Here is an 18,357-nt window from a genome sequence, read left to right as displayed (position 1 = left end):
AAGGATGAGATGGAGAGAGGCAGCAAGCAGGAGGACCTGTGTGTGTCTGCCAGCTCATCCATCTGTCTGTCCATTCGCCCATGTTCTTGTCATCCATCCATCCATCCATTTATCCATTCATTTGTCCATCCATCCATCATCTGTCCATCCGTCCACCCACCATCTGTCTATCCGTCCCTCTATCCATCCATCTGCCCATCTATCCACCCACCCACCCACCTATCCAACCATCCACCCATCTGTCTGTCCATCCATCCATCCATCTGCGTGTCCATTCACCCACCTATCTATCCACCCACCCATCTATCCATCCAACCATCATCCGTCCATCCACTAGGCAGTTATGGAGAGGCCACCTTAGGCCAGACCCTAGGCACAGTAGGAAGGATTAAGAGGAAAACCAGACAGCGCCTGCCCCCAGAAAGGCTGCTCTGTATCAGAGCAAGAAGACAGGGACTGGAGGGTGATCTTACTTCATCTGTTTCTGGAAAGATGCCCAGACTCAGAAGCTCATTCTCCGTAGTCTTTGATGGGGATGAGCACTGCACTGGGTAGCTGAAGGAGGCAGGGGCTTCCCAGTGGAGGACCGCGCCAATCCTTCCACTCTAGGCCTTTTGTGGTCCTGTGTGCTGACCCTGCAAAGCTCTCACGACACCCCCGACCCCTGAGAGATAAGCGCTGAGCCTGTGAGCGGTGGCCGACAGGGCAGCTTCCTTGCCAACTTTGTGGAGTGAGGACCAGTTCCCAGCCCTGACCCCCGTATTTCTGCTTCTCCTAATGCAGAGGCAGGCATCCCTTCCTTCACCCTGTCCTGTGCTGCTAGGGCTGGGATCACACAGCATCCTCTGCTGGTGACAGGAGCCACATTAGAGCCGGTGCAGGCTGGTCACCAAGAGTGCGGGCCCTGCTCTCAGACCCCTGGGTTTAAATCCTGGCTTCACCCCACCTCCCGACAGCCTCTGTCACCTTGAGCAAACTGGCCCAGCTGTGTGCTCCTCAGATTCTCTAGGCGTGTGGTGGGACCAAAACACGACACCCCTCTGGCGGGCTGAGAGATTAAAGTCTTCGATACACGCAAAGCTCAGAGAACAACGCCAAGTGCAGCCCAGGCTCTTTTACCCAGGTAAAAAAAACGCAGCGACATCGCCTCAACCACGATGATGACGGCGCTAAGGACAAAGCATGTGCCAGGCATGTTCCTCACGCTACATGTGCGCCCTTGCTCAGCACTGGTAACAAACCCACGTGACCAAGCCACTACCGACACTGTACACACTATGCAGGGAGAACACGGAGGCCCGCAGAGGAGAGGGGCGTCGTGCCTTCTCTCACGGCAAGCCTGGCCTCTGCCCGCCACCCGGCCTCCCCACGCATGCTCCTTGTTCTTCTGGTTCCACCTGGAGCTCTTCCCTCCTCCTCCTCCTGGTGCTCGGGCTCCGCTTCCCTCAACGTGGCACCCTTAGGTTTAGGGGGGTGGGCGAGGGGTGCTGGGCCTGGTGCTCCAGGCCCCTGGGGGGCAAGGCCCTGGGTGCGCCATCTCCATCGGGAGCTAACAAGTTAACCGGGAACCACACCATAGCTGTGTCCTACGTCTTGTTCTCTAAACTACAGACTCAATCCTTTAACTGCTTAACGTGGTTTCCTTTTCCAGCCATTACCAGAATCCCTGACACCACAGATCACTGGTTTCAGTTTCCTCAGGGAACAGATGGGCCGTGACCTTCAAAGCCCCAAGCGTGTCGCACGACTGTGTCCCTCCCGCATGTTCATCACCTTAACTCGGCGTTCCTAACCGCAGTCCACCGAGGGGACGCACGAGGGCTGCGAACTCCCCAAGATCATGAGATCATGTGTGAAGGTGTGTGTGGTCCGGCATGCGCCTGTTTCTGGCGACAGATCCTAGGGACCAAGAACTTCCCGCCTACCACGTGGCAGGTGAGAGGTGGGAGTCTCGGGGGGATAGCGGGTGGGGGGGGGGGAGGCCCCGGCCCGAGGTGAGCCCTGGCTGTGATGGAGAATCGGAGGAAACCAAGGCATGGGACTGCCTGCCGGGGAGAGAAACTGAGGACAGAAACAGCTCTAGCTCAAGTGAAGGAAGCCAGACACTCTCCAAGAACTTCTGGGCTGAGGCAGCAGGACAGCACCCGCCCCCCCCTCCCCCCGCCGTGGGTCTCACTGGCCAGGCCGCGGGGCAGCGAGGCACCCGCTCCCCTCCCTGTGGCCTTCTGTCCGATGTGGCAGAGGGCCGAGGCTCATCCTCCTGTGCACCCCTCCGGGAAGATAGCCTCCCACGAGCGGCGAGGTCCTTCTAGGTGCTACTGTTGTGCCATCCTGGCCACAGGGCCCGTCCTGGGTGGGTGGAGAGCCCCAGACATTCCCCCAGGACACACGGATCTGGACCCTTCACTGCCCACAGCACACAAGCCTGGAAGTGGATGCATTGGCTCTTCTGGGCCCCGTGCTCCTGTGACCAGTGTGGACATCCCACGTGTGCTATGTCCTAATGAGGGTAGGGCACCGGGGGCCATGCTGTTCTGGAAAAGGCACCTGCCCCGTTTAGGGAAAGCAACCCAGAAGCTACGTGAGGCCAGCCTTCCTCTCCCTTGAGACCACATGGGACGGTCCACGGGCTCTCTGACCTCCAGACGCTTGCACGCTGGCCTGCTCGGGAGGCGCGGGTCCTCTCCTCCATAGACTTGCTCCCTCCCTGGGCCCAGACAACACTGGCGGCCCCTGCCTGCCAGCCTTTTTTTGGGGCTCTCTGCGTTCCTGTTTGTCCTTTCCGGGTGCTTTCTTGTCTATTTGGGGTATGTGAGCCACCCTGTTCCTTCCTCTCTCCCCTGAGTCACGGACCCTCCTGGTTGTCTGCCTGCGGGTGGCTCTCTCGGTCACACCCACACAGCTATAGGAAGGGGCGACCAGACGGGGCGGCCTCACCAAGAAGCGGGCTGGGGCCTGGCACGTGGCGATATCGCAACCATTTTTAACCTCACCTGGCACTCTGCTCAGAGGGGCACCCTGCAAACTAGGGGCAATAATCTGGGTGACTAGAAATAGAAAACGTTTAAATACATTTTATGAAATCCCACAGTGTGCCAGGATCAAGGTGGTAAAAAAAAAAAAAAATAACTGGGGAAATACAGGCATCCAACTTTTCATTCATTACTTGGGAAAAGAAAACTCCTTCCCAAAACGAAGAAATGATGTACGAAACAGATGTGCAATATGCCTACTTGAAATTTAAGATTTAAAAAAATTATTTATAAGGAGAAGGGCATGAAAATTTAATTTAATGTTCACCTTAGGTAATTTTGTGTCTTATTGTTCGTAGCAATTACCATAAATCTGCATATCAATAAGCGAGAACAGATGTCAGTTGTTACAAGTGCTTGCCAATCAGGTCTGTTAAAAAGTGACAGATGGGTGGTTATGGAATGTTCTCATAAGGCCTATTAGCACATTCGCAGGAAGCGTCTGCGGTGAGAGGGTGGGAGGCTCCGCTCCAGGAAGGCCAGGCCATCTTCGCGAATCCAAAATGCGCACCCCACAACTCGGGGGGCCTCCAGCGCGAGCCCCTTGGCCCTCCCGTGTACAGGCCACTACAAAAGTCTCCCTTCTGCTCCCCTCGTCACAGACGGTCCGGGATGGTCTTCTCTGGAGAGAGGATGGCAAACTGATGAAAGGAGACCTGTTTTGTTGTTGGAAGCCAACATTTGCACCCTACAATTTCAGTGTTACTTTATTAAAAAAAAATTTTGTTTTGAAGTTTATTTGAGAGAGAGCGCATGCGGATGACAATGGGAGGGGGCAGAGGAGGAGGGAGAGAGAGAGGGTCCCAAGCAGGCTCCACAATGCCAGTGCAGACCCACTTGAGCCTCGAACCCATGAACAGTGAGATCATGACCTGAGCCGACATCAAGAGTCAGATGCTCAAGCTACTGAGCTGCCCAGGTGCCCCCTCACTGATACTTTTAAAACCGAGACCAGATATTCTGGGAGAGAATTATTGCCAACTTCACTGAATATGGGAAATACAGCAGTCCTCTCTCGCGTATCAACAGATAAACTCTTCCTTGTAGCTCCGTAGTAAAGTCTCTAACTTCTCTGATAACACTTCCTCACGCTGGGAAAAGGAAACAACTGCCCTAACAAAAAACAGCCCAAGGCTTGTGAAATGCGTTCCAGAATGAAGCGAGGCACTCTTCCTGTTACTGTCTCTGAATCTCTTCCTTTCGCACAGTTCTGGACTGCTCTCTGCATCACTGATCCAGGGCTTGGATTTGTTACTTGGCCTGTTAAACCTTTTGCAGAGGAAAGTCGCCACAGCCCGCGCTGATGCAAATGTATCTGCATTTGCTGAGACACGGAGCGCCGTTGCAGGCTTCTGGGCAGTAGGGAGCTGAGGGTTTGGATGTATTTGCAATCTGGACCTGCCACTTACTGGCACAGTGACTCTGGGCAAGTTTGTTAATGACCCTCTCAGACTCGTGCTCTCTGGGAACCCATACTATGCCCCTCACTGGACTTGTGGGCCCACGCAGTCATTTAACCTTTACATACTTCATTTTCCCAACTGCAACGTAGTAACAAAGTGCAGGTTTTGTGCTTGGCCCGCTGTGAGGATAAACTGCATGATTATTCCAAGGAGCTCTTTTCAAAACAAAATCGTAAAATATTACCCTTGTTTATGTACCACGATGCTCTTTGGAGATGGTAGCTGTTATAAAGAAATTAATGACCGAAAAGTCACTTTTCCCTTGTTCCTTTTTCTTCAGGAAAAAGAAAAAAAAATCCAGACTCTTAGCTCAAGTTTCTGAGATTACAGAAATTCATGGGACAAAGATTACAGTTGAGGGAGGAATGGGCAAGTTTTTCTGAGAGGTTTTCTTAGAGGGAAAATAGTATCAATCAAGGATGCTTCAAAAGTGTAAGTGAATGCATTCAGCTTCTAAAGATTTGATCCTAATCTAGCTTCTGCTTTTATTTAAAATAAATTTTTAATGTTTATTTTTTGAGAGAGAGACGGGGGGGGGGGGAGAGAGAGGGAGGGAGGGAGGGAGGGAGGGAGGGAGGGAGGGAATATGAACAGGCGAGGGGCAGAGAGAGGAGGAGACAGAATCCCAAACAGGCTCCAGGCGTCGAGCTGTCAGCACAGAGTCCAACATGGGTCTCAAACTCACGAACTGTGAGATCATGACCTGGGCCTAACTGACTGAGCCACCCGGGCCGCCCCAGCTTCTGCTTTTCAATTCCATATTCACTAAAGGCCCCTTTCTATAAAATCATGAAACACATGTGAAGTTATTTTTAGCTTGAAAGGAAAATGGTAAATTATTTTGGGGAAAAAAGTATAGTTGATGTCTCATTCGATTCTCCTGACACAAATACTTAGTGACTTGTCATCTAAACTTTCTTTTTCTTCTTTTCTTTTCTTTCTTTCTTCTTCTTTTTTTTGGCTTTATTTTCTCCTTAAGCAGAAAGTGTTTTACTCATTGAAATGAGACACTTTAGATCTAGTGATAAACCTCCATCTCCTGAAGGATAGACCATTCTATTTTGAGAGTTGTTCACGAAAAAATATTATTGGTTTCTGAAATGACATTTCTTTCTCTTTGGGGACAGCGTTCCAAGCTGGACTGAGTTTTACAAGTGGGTTTATTACGTGGCTCCGTAAGACACAGACGGCATGTGAACTGTGGGGGTGCCCAGCTGAGCTGTGCCACATCCTCAGCCCTCCATGAGCATCTTAACCTAGGTGGGATTTGGGATAAACGGGCTCTTGGATTTCTTCATATCGTTTCTACCGGATGTCACGTCCACGCACTTGGTAACATGTTTGGTATTGCACCGACTACTGCCAAATCCTGGCCAGCTCACCCATGAAGATACTGCCATTAGTTGATATAATGTTTTCTGGGCTTAGGTGTAAGGCTAAAGTCAAATTTCTTAAATTGAAAAAAACAGGGCATTTAAGTTAAGCTCCCCTGGGAATGTATCCAAAATACAAATCTGCGTTTGTCGATTTATAAATTTATTCACACATCCACTCAGAAATAGTCAGTAGCACGTCTCTACTGAGTTGGCTGAGTTCCTCAGCCCAGGCCATTCCAGTCTTGGGGCCTGGTGACTTGGAGGTGGGGGAGGAAAGTGAGGAAGGAAGGGGCATTAGGGTGCCCCACCCGCCTGTAGGGAGTCAGGGAAGCCTCCTTCAGAGAGGTACTTCTATTCCCAGCCCCCCAGCTCACTTTAGAATTCTGGTCTGGGTCACTGGCAAACACAAAAGTTAAGTCCTACTTCAGGAGAAAACAAAAGAGCAGGAGGCCGTACAACTTGATTTTATATATATACAAAAAACCCTCCAACTACAGAGCTTCAACTACTCAGGAGGATAAGACCTGATTATCCCTATGAAGGAAGAAACCCCCTTTCTGGAATTCACCAAGCAGATGGAGCCTTGACATTTACCTCCTTGATACTCTAAACATTCAAGGTGATGTTAAGGCAGCTAATGGAGCGCTCAGCATTTGATTTCACAGCCTGTGCGGACTTAGTGTGCTGAATTTTCTATGTGGAAGGTTCAAGAAGGTTCAAGAATGGGGTATTCTGGAAGGCCCAGAGCATTTACCGACTGCTTTAAATTAGCCATCTGCTCATGCGCCTTCTAAGGTCACTCCCAGATACCCTTAGTTTTTAAATGAGCACGCAGAGCATGTAAACGCTAACACCCTGACCTGCAGTGGTCAAGGCAGAGGAGCACAGGGTCTAATGACAAATGACAGGGCGCTGTGTCCACCCGGGAAGACGCGCTTGGTAGTAGCCTCAGGACCCAGTGACCTTTTCTGCATAATTCAAGTGCCGCAGTGGAAGAGCCGGAGGCTTCCTCGAAGGAAAGACCCTAATTTCGGATCTGGGTGGGTCCATACTATTAGGAGGAAGAATAAATGTTGCACTGGCTGAAAATATGACACATCTTCACATTTATTTTAGAGCTTGCAATCTGGAGGTTTTCTCTTTAAAACGCAGAAAACTCTCTGAATATTTTACTTATGACTCTCTGATTCCCTTCACAGAACTAAAAATTAACCCTTCAATGGGATTCCTCGCTCCAAAGCCAGCTTCCCAAACTGTGATCATAAAGATACTGCTGAATGATTTAATTTACCATTTTAACATATATTTTTTCCTAATAAGTGAAAAGCAGTATTATACAAAAAAACCCCCGAAAAAACAAAAAACCAAAAATAAGCTGGCAGTGCGAGAAGATTTGAAGCCCAATGAGTAAGTCTGCAGTTTTGTCTTTTACCCCCTATAGGTCAATACATCCCATCAGACAACAGGTTCCCATGAGCCTGTGGGGCCGCAGGGGAAGGCTGGGCTGACGATCACAGAACCCATGTGAGGAGGAAGTCCTTCCAGATCCATTCAAAGTGAAACAAACGAACAAAACCAAGGGTATTTATTTGGGGAGCAAAAAAAAAAAAAAAAAAAGGAAAAAAAAATGAGAAAAAAGGAGTTTTCGTAGTGACAGCAAAAGAAATCTGGCTTTTATTCTGCACATTCAGGTTTCATTTCATTGACTCAGGGTGTCTGTCCTTCATTAAAAACAAATGGTGCTTGATTCTAATGTGCCAAAAATCTGTTCTTCCCCTTGCCCTCTCTCCCCCATCTTTCTGGAATCAAACAAGGGAAGAGCCTTCTCGCTGTTCCTCACGGCAGGTTAATGGCACCTGTGTTCTGATTTATTGCGTGGGCCGCCTTCCCTGGCCCCGTGTAAGTTAGGCTATCAGCCTGGAAGGTGACACAGTAGGAGTGACCTTTCTTCACTAATCACTGCACCTCAGTTACTACTGACACAGCTCATTATAAAAAGAAATCCTTTACGAGCCAGCTTTCAAATCGAGCCCCACTTTGATTTTCTTAAGAACAAAGATTATACTTCCACATAAAAGCTTCTGATGCACAATTCTGTCAACCGGGGTACTGAAGTAAAAAAAGGCACCCTGTTAATTGTCTGTGGTTATCAAGGGATGGCAAACTGTATCAAAGATAGGCCTGCGATCCTGGCTTTCATTATGGAGGTCAGAATATTTATTGACTGCTTCTTATTAAAATTTTAGAAGGACGTCAATCATGGTGGCTGCCCCCCGGATAGAGGAACCTTGTTGGAAATTCCCCCGCAATCAATCCCATTAAAAACCAAAACCAAAACCAAAACACAACACTTGCGGATGCTACGCAGGGCTTCTCGGCCTCTCTGGCTCCCACCCACCGCTGGAGAAGCCCAAGGTGGGAGAGTGACTCCCGAGTGACTCCCCAGCGGCGGACTCTCATGTTTACACCCAAGTCAGAAAGTGAACAGGGCTGCTAATCGCTGTCTGTTCGTCTTCCCTGCTGGCGTTCTCTGCCTCTGAACCCACCCCGAACGCAGACAGCAGCACGCTCAACAGCAAAGGCACGTGTCAGGACTTACCAGCCATCTGCTGAATGCCACTGAACGCACCCAGGTTGCTGGAGGAGGTGGCCTGCTGCAGGAGCTGCAGAGAGAAAAGCGGACCGTCAGACCAAGGCAGGGACAGGACAGGGCCACGCCGAGCCACACGGGGGCCCGCCCGCTCTCCCTCGCGCGTACCCAGCCGCTTGCTGCGACTATTCACGGACAGAAGGCTCCCAGAGTCGGGGCTGTAAATCCATATTAATGTCTAATCTCTATTAAGAAACACAGACACGGGGGAAACTCAGTAACACTGCTGCCTTAAAACAATCAATTTAGTCTTTTTAACAACCAGGTGTTAAATCTATCGAAACCAACGCGGCGTGACTAATGCTCTCTCTGTAGCCTAGCGGTTACCACCACTCATCTCTGCCAATCAAAGCCCATCCCTCGCTCTCCCACTTTCCTTCCCCGCTCGGTGTCCTTCATGAGAAGCACACGGAACTCAAAGACTCTTGGGCCAACAGAGACATCACCACGGTAACTACGGACATAAGCATAGGTAGGCACAGCTACGCCGGTGACCACACGACCAAGACAACGGTCACAATTTTAAGGTGGTCTTCACACCGTCAGAGAGGAACATACTACTTGTCAAAACTTACAAGTATCTGGTGTGATGTGCAATGACGCTGGGCAGATGTGTCGTCATCTTTTAAAGCCCAAGTTAAAATCAGGATCTCTGAGCTTTTCCTTAGAGCTTTCAAAAACACCCCCCTCCCATCCCACCCTCAATCAGTGGGTATCACAAGGTAAAGGCAGGTGGCTGCTGTCCTCAAGGGCTCCTTTATCTGTCTGATTCAGCTGAATTATAGATTAACTTCCGTCCTATACCACTAACCTGGATTTACTGATACTCTTTTGGATAAGGTAGATCAACAAAGACATAGGAACAAGCACGTAGTTCTCTCCTATACGCAAATGTATGTGGATACCAAATTCAAATTTATTACTGAGGGATGTTATGATACTATATGCTCAGGAGGAACAGGACCAATTCATGGCTTCAAAAACAGCTTTCAGAATTTATTTGGAGTGCTGCAGAACCACACAGCACTGTCCTTGCTCTGGGTAAGGGTAGATTTTTTTTTTCAGTTCAGTGCAAAACCGGGCCTACAATAGGGTAGGATTCAAAACTGAGCATCTCTCCATGGACTTAAAATCACCAAGTGGAGTGGAGTATCAGTGGCTGATTCAACCCGAGTCTCAATTACAATGATATTACGGGGATTAACAGTGACAGGTAACAAAAAACGCCAGCGATGTTCACTCATCCCTGCTGACTTGTTGAGATAGACTGTCTAGGGATTACACACAGACCCAGAGACACACACGAGGAGGAAGAAGTTAGAGATGAACCGCTCTGATAGAAATCCTTTATTCTGGTCTGGTATCTTGGGTTTCCCATTCTCTTGCGGTTGTGAGCCCTTACTCCCTTTCCTATTAGGTATGCTTAAAAATTAAAGGGAAGTAAAATTAAATTAGCTTTGAGGCCATTTTGAGGAATTAATGATGCCAACTGAGGTGCGTGGAACTCGTGGGAAGTGTCCTTAAACGATTGCCAAGGGTTCCACCCACTGATAACCATCCTCGGGTGGGACAGAGTCAGAATCTACCCCTCGACACAGAAGGAGGGAAGGCCTGAGAAGCCAACGGCCCTTCCAAAGAAATGGGACTTCCAACTGAAAGGGGCAGAACCGATATGGCAGAGAAAGAATGGAAGCCCGTGGCAGAAGCAAACATAGTTAAGAGCATATGAAAGTATGTTTTTGCAAGCGAGGCTGAGATGAATTCTCTTTCAGGGTACAGAACTAATCTGCAGATGCAATCAAAGAAACGTGCCACAGATTTTTGTGAGCCGTGGGGCATGGGAGATGTGCCAGGAGACTGGGGACAGGCACAGGTGTCTTGGTTTTTAGAAATGACAGAGTAGGAAGCTGGTTTCTTAGAAATCACAAGAAGGTGAGCCTGACATCGATCTCTGATACCAATTCTGGTACATGCAGTTAAACAGGTGTCCCGTGAACGACCGAAAAGCACAAGTTCGGGAAAACCGAATCACCGTTAAGCTGGACTCATTTCTTGTTTTGTACGAGTTTAGGTGGCGAGACCAAGAAGACGATGCGGCACGGCATATACGGATCTCGGCAAGACATCTGAGGAGATCTCTCACGGTGCCTTTGTGGCTATGACAGAGAAATGGCTAGAAGGCGCCTCGTCAACTCAGGCCACGCTTTTGTTAACGGCTCAGATGAAGACGGGAGGAGAGCGTGCCTCGTTCAGTGAGCAAACACGTATCGAGTAGCTATCACAGCCAGACCCCGCCGGGCAGCGGGCAGGGTGGGCCGGGAGAGGGCCAAGAGCCACAGCCGCAGCCAGCTGCACAGAGAGCACACGGAGGGCTGAGGTGCCACTTGCCCGCCGGCAGCTCGGTCTTGGAAACGCTGCGGAGCCCCTCTGAGCCTCTCCGTCTGCACCGGTACAGGCAGGCTCTTCCCTTCCAAGATCACAGGGAGGACTGCTGTACGGAAGTGCACGGGCTGTTACAAGGTGAGGCTGACGGATCACGCGATCCCGAGGGGGACAGTTACCGTGTCAAGTAACAGGATCGGGACAGAACACACGTGGACGCACGCACGCACACACTCACACCCACACGTGCGTGCCGAGAGAGGCCAGCACACGCCACCCAGACTCAAGAGGGGAAGTTATATTAGTCAAGGTGAAGTCCCGCGTTCAGGTGCCAAGGCGGAAAAAGGGGCCGGAGCACCATGGTTCGGCAGTAGTTCGAGTAAAAACCAATGAAAACCCAGACCAGCGTTAGCTGCCTTCTGCCTCACGTGCGACACGGTTAGTACAAGGGCCGCTGTAAGGCTGCATTAAGACAGTTTCTTTAGAGAACAGTGTGGAGGTTCCTCAAAAAATTAAAAATAGATCTACCCTATGACCCAGCAGTAGCACTGCTAGGAATTCACCCAAGGGATACAGGAGTGCTGATGCATAGGGGCACTCGTACCCCAATGTTTATAGCAGCACTCTCAACAATAGCCAAAATGTGGAAAAGGCCTAAATGTCCATCAACTGATGAATGGACAAAGAAATTGTGGTTTATATACACAATGGAGTACTACGTGGCAATGAGAAAGAATGAAATACGGCCCTTTGTAGCAACGTGGATGGAACTGGAGAGCGTGATGCTAAGTGAAATAAGTCCTACAGAGAAAGACAGATACCATATGTTTTCACACTTATGTGGATCGTGAGAAACTTAACAGAAGTCCATGGGGGAGGGGAGGGAAAAAAAAAAAGAGGTTAGAGTGGGAGAGAGCCAAAGCATAAGAGACTCTTAAAAACTGAGAACAAACTGAGGGTGGATGGGGGGTGGGAGGTAGGGGAGGGTAGGTGATGGGCATTGAAGAGGGCATTTTTGGGATGAGCACTGGGTGTTGTATGGAAATTAATTTGACAATAAATTTCATATAATAATAATAATAATAATAATAAAAAGACAGTTTCAAGTCCACACTAGGGGCCACTGCTCTGTGCTGTTTAGATCTCACCGGGGGAATTGTCTTAGATTCTGGTCCCTGTATTTTACTCCAGATATTGACAGAAACTGGGAGCACAAGGAATGACAGGAAAATGACAGTTTAAACCGATGTAACCATGGTTGAGGGAACTGGGTTTATTCGTCCTGAAGGAGGATCTAATTTGGGGGTTTCAACTACAGGAAGAAACATCTGATCTTGTCAACACAGTTCCACAGGGAAGAGCTGAGACGGCCGATCAAAGCGGAACGGGATCCCGCCGGTCCCCACGTGGACCGCACTAACCTCTCTTCAGCGACACGCCCGCCTCAGTGTCCCCGTGACCGGCAAGCGCGCCGCGCCCCCTTCTCAGGCCAGGCCGCGAGCGGTCTCTGCCACACCGGTCAGAAATTTCGCCCCGTGGGACTCCGCGGCCTGGGCCAGGCCAGAGTTAAACGAGTCACATCCCGAAGCTAATCGATTTAACTCGGAAAAAGGAACGGGCGTTGAGTCAACGCCGACTTCACTAACGTCCTGGGACTCGAGGAGCCCCCAAACGAACTCTTTCTGAACTCAGGGGGGCGGGACGGCCCCCTCCTCGCGGCCCGGGCCCAGCACTTACCGCCAGGTACTGCGGGGTGAGTCCGCCCAGGCCCGTCAGGTTCCCCCAGGTGGCAGTGTTGAGCTGTTGCATCTGCTGCGCCAGCTGCTGCTGGAGGCGCCTTTGCTCTTTGTCCTTCTGAGTGTCCGCGAACTTGACTACGATGGGTGAGGAGCAGCCCTGTGGTCAGACACAGCGGAAAGTGAAGAGGGGGTTACCGCCTGGCGGAAGCCTCTCGTGACACTCAGCACCGGGTCTAGCTTTCTCCACTATCGTGGAGCACACGGAACGGTCTGGAATGGTTTTAAAACGGTTTGATATTCCTTCTTCTTCTCTGACCAGTACCATCAACAGAAAATTGCAGATACTGTCACTGGTTTCTCTGGGGATCTGGTGGTCGGTGCAGCCATTTGCTTTCTTGCTCTGATTATTAAACTGCCTCTCCTCCTCTCTTCGTGTGTCTTCCTCCAACCTTTCCGGGACCTCCTCAGAGACAAGACACCTTATCAACGTTCTTTAATTAAGCTTCGTGCTCCGCTCGTCTGACAGACAGAGTCGTCTGTGTGTCTGCCTGTTTCCACACGTGAGCAGGGGACAAAGAAGGAGAGATGCCATAATGGGGACGAAAACGTCCCTCGCTCATGTATCTTGTTCACTCTTTCCCATTTTCAGTGATGCATTTTTGAACTCAGGAGCGCGGGGATCTTCCCGACTGGGCACTATCGGTGGGGAGAAGTGGGTTGTTTTAGGAATGTGGATGAGGGAAGGAGAGAGAGAACGCAGGCCCCGACCAACCTAACTGTGGTGTTTGCAGACGGGCCTCCCTCCCTTCTCTAACGCATCTCCTCTCTCCACCCTGCCTGGGGCTACCACAAACCACCAGCCTCAGAAGCATATTCTAGCAAGAGGAGCTGGATCTGAAATGGCAGGAGGCGCCGACTTGGCTTTTTGTCTCACTGGACATCACCATCCTAGACGCTTTTCAGTTTTCATTGCCTTTAAAAGGCAAGGAGTAGGGGCAGTGCGTGAGGGAATGGCTCAGGGTTCTAGAATAGGATGAATTCATGTCATGTTTGAAGTGGATAAGATCATTTGGGAAAATAACGGCCTCCAGCATGAAGACTTCCTTCCCAGAACACCTCTGAGACTTTGGCCACCATTCTGCAGAGACACGAGCTCCTCCCTCCCTCCCTCCCTCCCTCTCCCTCTTACCATGGCTTGCCTACACGTCTCCTCACCATTAAAGTCCTTTACACTTTGCTGAGGTAAAAAGAAATAATTCTACCCAGCTGATTAAAAAAAAAAACAACTTTTGTTGAAACTCAGCATGATAACAGACTTCTTTCTCCCCTCTCAGAAATTCTATATTCCTATTTAAACGAGCTCTTTCCCTTTCCTTTGGGTCATTTTTCTCTCTCCTCGAAAACAAACCTGTGTGCCTTCCCCCCCCCCCCACCCTTATCACCTTGGGTAGTTACTGAGGGTGTAGCTGTGAAGGTGGGAGGCTAGCGGGTCTGGTATTACCAAAACAATGTGAGAAAAATGAGGTGGCTGTTTCAGTGGTCAACCTCCAGCGAGCGTATCGGGTCTTCAGCTCTTGAGCCACGGTCACAGGACACAATGTTAAATGTCAACCACACAAAAATAATATTTCCACCTTTAAAAAAAATCTATACTTCATTTTTCTTCTTCTGCTCCATATTTCAGTACTTCCACTTTAAAGTGAGCAAAATACTCTGAAGATGGAGATTATACAGAGGGAGGGTTTTGTATGGAAAGGGTTGTTACTGCTGTATCAAATTTGTTCCATAACAAAGGACAGCATCTCCTCCTAACAGTACATTTACTGTTGTGTTTTTCTTCCTTAAATACAAAAAAAAATTATATAAAAGCAAAAAATTAGGCCCAAAAGAACTTGTTTAAGCCATAAAAAGGAAAAATGGGCTGGGCATAGATCGGAGGAAAGTGGAAAAATAGAAGGTACGATATAAAAATTAATTATTCTTAAGAACATGTTCGTTTAAACCTTAACATTCAAATCATTTTGAATTCAAATTTCTTAGATCACACATCTTGGTTAAAGATGTGAGCCAGAGTCCTGAAAATAACAAAATTAGTTTAAAAAAAAAAACAAACAAACAAACAAAAAAAACCCCTGATGAACTTCAGTTGGACAACTATAATGTGACTGCATAATATATAATCTTCTATTTCAGTATTTTTCAATTCAACAAGACATTTAAATGTCTGAGGCCCCTCTGTTTGAGCATGGGTGTTCAGAATGAAAAACAAATGTACCAAATTTGATTTTAAATTGTAATAGAGACGTTAATAACCAAAGGATCAAGGATTTCTTAGAAAGAATATGCCCCATTCTCCATAGCAGATTCTTTTAATTCTGAGCCTATTCTTCCTTAGTTCGGGTTCATACCCAGGTCTGAGCTACGTTCCCGAACTTTCTCCCTGTAGGAACACAGGAGAACACAGACCAGCATCCTCTGTAGCTGTACTCAGGGGCCCAGATGAAGGCACTTGGGTTAGAGCTGAAAGAATGTAGGTTAAAAAATCATCTAAGGTACAAATCACTAAGTTACAGGAAATAAAATAATTATGAATGAAGCACATGTATGGAAGATAATAAATACAGGTGAAGACTTTTTTTTTTTTTTCCCTAATGGTACTTTCATTTTTCTCTCCAAACTGAAATGTAGCTGGGATTCAGACTGATCCCCAATAATGGAACAGCCGAAGAGAAAGTGGGGGACAAACACAGCATCAACCTGTGACTGCGTGTCGTACAAGACTGCATCCCTAGGAATTTCAAAGTCCTGCTAATTATCTCCTATTGTGGCCGATTTTCACCTGAGCTTGCCTTCAGGTAGGGGGGTGTGAGTATCTTAAAAATGCATTGCACTGAAAGGAAAACACAGTGATTATATAAAATATGTTAGGAATATCAAAGTCAAAATGAAGCTCGAAAAAGACAATAGGCTTTGCAATGCTGATATCAAAACTCAGAAAAGTACAGTGAACACTTAATGACAAGGCCATGCACACTCTTGCCCCCCTTGTCCACCCACCTTTCGGCTCACTATAAAAAAAGTTGCCCACAAAACATGACGCAGAATGATCACTTAGCTCCCAGCATGCTTTGGGAGATGCAGCATTGCAAAAAACGAACAAAACAAACAAATAAAAAATAACCCCTCCCCCAAAAATGGAGGTAAAAAAGAAGCGCAAACAATCCATAAAGAAATTTTTGCACATTAAATCAAATCGAAAATATTCTGCTTTTCGGAAGATGAAAACGTAACTTCAGGTAACGCCACAGGGCCACCTCTGGAACAGATCACCCATACACAGAGGCACGGTATACAAGTACGGCAGAACATGCATTCCCAAATGGTTCTATCAGACAATACCGAGTAAGTAACAGCATATCACTCTTGGAATGCTTTTGTGCAAAGTTCTGAAAGGCCAGACTCAAATCACAGGCTAGACAGAGCCGTCTCTCTACGTTTGTGGGTGAACACCCGCATCAGCGTGTTTATCTTCCCCCAAAGCCACTATCTCTCATTAGGAGACCAAATTTGAGCCTTTATGTTTCTTTTACTGCACATTTTTTAGTAAAAAGACAAATCTCGTTTTTCAAGGAATTCTCAAACGTTAATATTTTCACTGGTTAAACAATGTAGGAGAAGTATTAGTTTTCTCCCAACATTCTTGATGCAAAAGCACAATTCTGTTGGACTGAAGAGAACTTGACCCCGTATTTAAAAAAAGAAAAAAGAAAAAAAAGAGAGAGAGGAAAAAAAAAAAAAAAAAAGAACCCTGTGATGGACACAGGGCAGGCTGCAATTTGGAGTGAGGGCTGTTAAGGTTTACTCCATACCAACCCTGGACCAGGAACAGATTCGATCCTTTACAGATCGAGAATGATTCTTGGTTTCAATTGCATCGTGACACTACGTTGCAGGGCCTGGGCCACTGCAATAAAAGGCTCAAAAAATAATGTACAGCAAGTGGAAGGTTTTACTAAATGCATTTCAAGTCATTAGGGGAAAAATTCAGAGAGAGAGAGAAGAGAGCGAGAGAGGATGAGAGAAAGCGAGAGCGAGAGCGAGAGAGAGAGAGAGAGAGAGAGAGGATGAATATGAATGAATGAAGAGATAGTGCAAGTGTCAATCCGTGATTGTCACGTGAACAATCCGCGCAGGAGAGAGCTGCTTTATCATTCCCCATCATTTGCACAAAGAAAACAAAGAAAGGGCAGATGATACAGTACCTCCATGGTCTGAGACTGATGCATGGCTTTGATTGCATTCTGTGCCATTGCCCTTGTAGAAAATGTGACAAACGCACAGCCTGTGGGGAACAAGGGGACAGGGAGCAGGAAAGACAAAAAACAACAAGACAAAAGGGTTGGACGCTTGTTAAACCAACACAGTCTACGAGAACTGCCACAGGACGACACTGTTCTCAGTAGTACATAAAAATCAACAACTTCTCTCTTGGCTTTATCTTAGTTGGCTTTTTACTCACAGTGCGGACTTGCTAATCTGACCGAAGCAGAAAGATTTATTTATTGACTAGTTTCTTTTTTAAAATGGAGATGAGGGGAAAGTAGTTAGGTACTTTTATTTTTCCTTTTTTTCTTTCTTTCTTTCTTTTTTTTTTTTTAGCCACGGGGGGCGGGGGGGGTGTTGAAATTAGCAAGATCTAGTTTGCATTTTCTAAAATAAAAAGTTGCTATTTTACATTTTCTCCTTGGCTGATTATCTTTACTTAGGGCATCCACACATTTGGGCTTTGGATTTCAAATTTTAGCGTTGATTTTTAAGCAGCAAATAATAAAATCCTCACACCAAGGGCAAATTAGCAAATAAATTCCAAGAGCTCGAAATGTGAGCAAATATATCTAATCTCTTCTGGGTTGTTAAAACATATATATGTATACATATACATTGATGCTATTTAAATGCAAAGAAATACACCACATCCTGCACAAACTTGTAATTATTGATTACGAACAAAAACAAATGCTCTATTACTCTGAGTGTATTCAACAGTGCATATAAGGCAAACCTTTATCTGCATTGGGTTTCTGAGTTGTATAAAATCTTTATGACTTTTCCAAGTTGTGATTTCAGAGATGCATCAGAGATCTGGCCTAACGTCTCACGTACACAAGACAATGTACAGTTCTCTGAATGCTTCCTGGGAGACCCATTCAACTTTCCGTGGCTCTTTATCTCTCATGCTGGAAAATAACCAGGATCTATATTGCCTGCTCCTTGTACAAGTGCTGGCCACCATGCAGGTCACTGCTCCAACTACATGGCTCATTGCCCTTTTCACCAATAAAAACACGGCCTTCTGAAATTTACATTTTATTCATCATGCACCCTTGGGCTTCTTCGAGAAAAAGACTGTGAAATTAATGCAGATTCAGGCTGATTTCATAATAATAGCACAGCACACTAAAAGCTTAGCTAAAGCAGTGCAGACTTATTTCACTTATGATCTCTAATGACTTTAAAAGTGCATTGATTTTCAGCTTCTTTAGCTTTGCACAGTTTGAACTTAGGTATCAGAGAATAATTTAGTGTTCCACTCAATTTCTTCAAAACATTATTATTATTACTACTTAAAAGATTTCCAAATGAGGCAGATCTAAACACTGAGTGGCTGAAGCCTGTTGTCATTTCGGAGTGAATGCGCAGGAAGTGGGATTCTGG

The 18,357-nt window shown here is 47.3% G+C and overlaps 1 protein-coding gene across 7 annotated transcripts in view; it reads right to left on the bottom strand.

Annotated features, from left to right (window-relative positions):
* CELF2 (CUGBP Elav-like family member 2) overlaps positions 1-18,357 on the bottom strand; it is a 308,512-nt gene that overhangs the window by 47,410 nt on the left and 242,745 nt on the right. For all 7 annotated transcript variants that reach the window (XM_047065058.1, XM_047065059.1, XM_047065057.1 and 4 more), the window contains exons 6-8: positions 16,905-16,984; positions 12,641-12,799; positions 8,471-8,534 (exon numbers count right to left, since the gene is read on the bottom strand). In XM_047065058.1, coding sequence (XP_046921014.1) covers positions 8,471-8,534; positions 12,641-12,799; positions 16,905-16,984 — 303 coding nt within the window. The remainder of the gene's footprint in view (positions 1-8,470; positions 8,535-12,640; positions 12,800-16,904; positions 16,985-18,357) is intronic.

The sequence above is a fragment of the Lynx rufus genome, unplaced genomic scaffold, assembly GCF_022079265.1.
Source record: "Lynx rufus isolate CCGP_SWC_20201006 ecotype Redwood Valley unplaced genomic scaffold, mLynRuf1.p SCAF_7, whole genome shotgun sequence".
In the NCBI taxonomy this organism is placed as follows: Eukaryota; Metazoa; Chordata; class Mammalia; order Carnivora; family Felidae; genus Lynx; species Lynx rufus.
The sequence above is the reverse complement of the archived record's forward strand: the minus strand, read 5'-3'. Positions and strand labels throughout refer to the sequence as shown.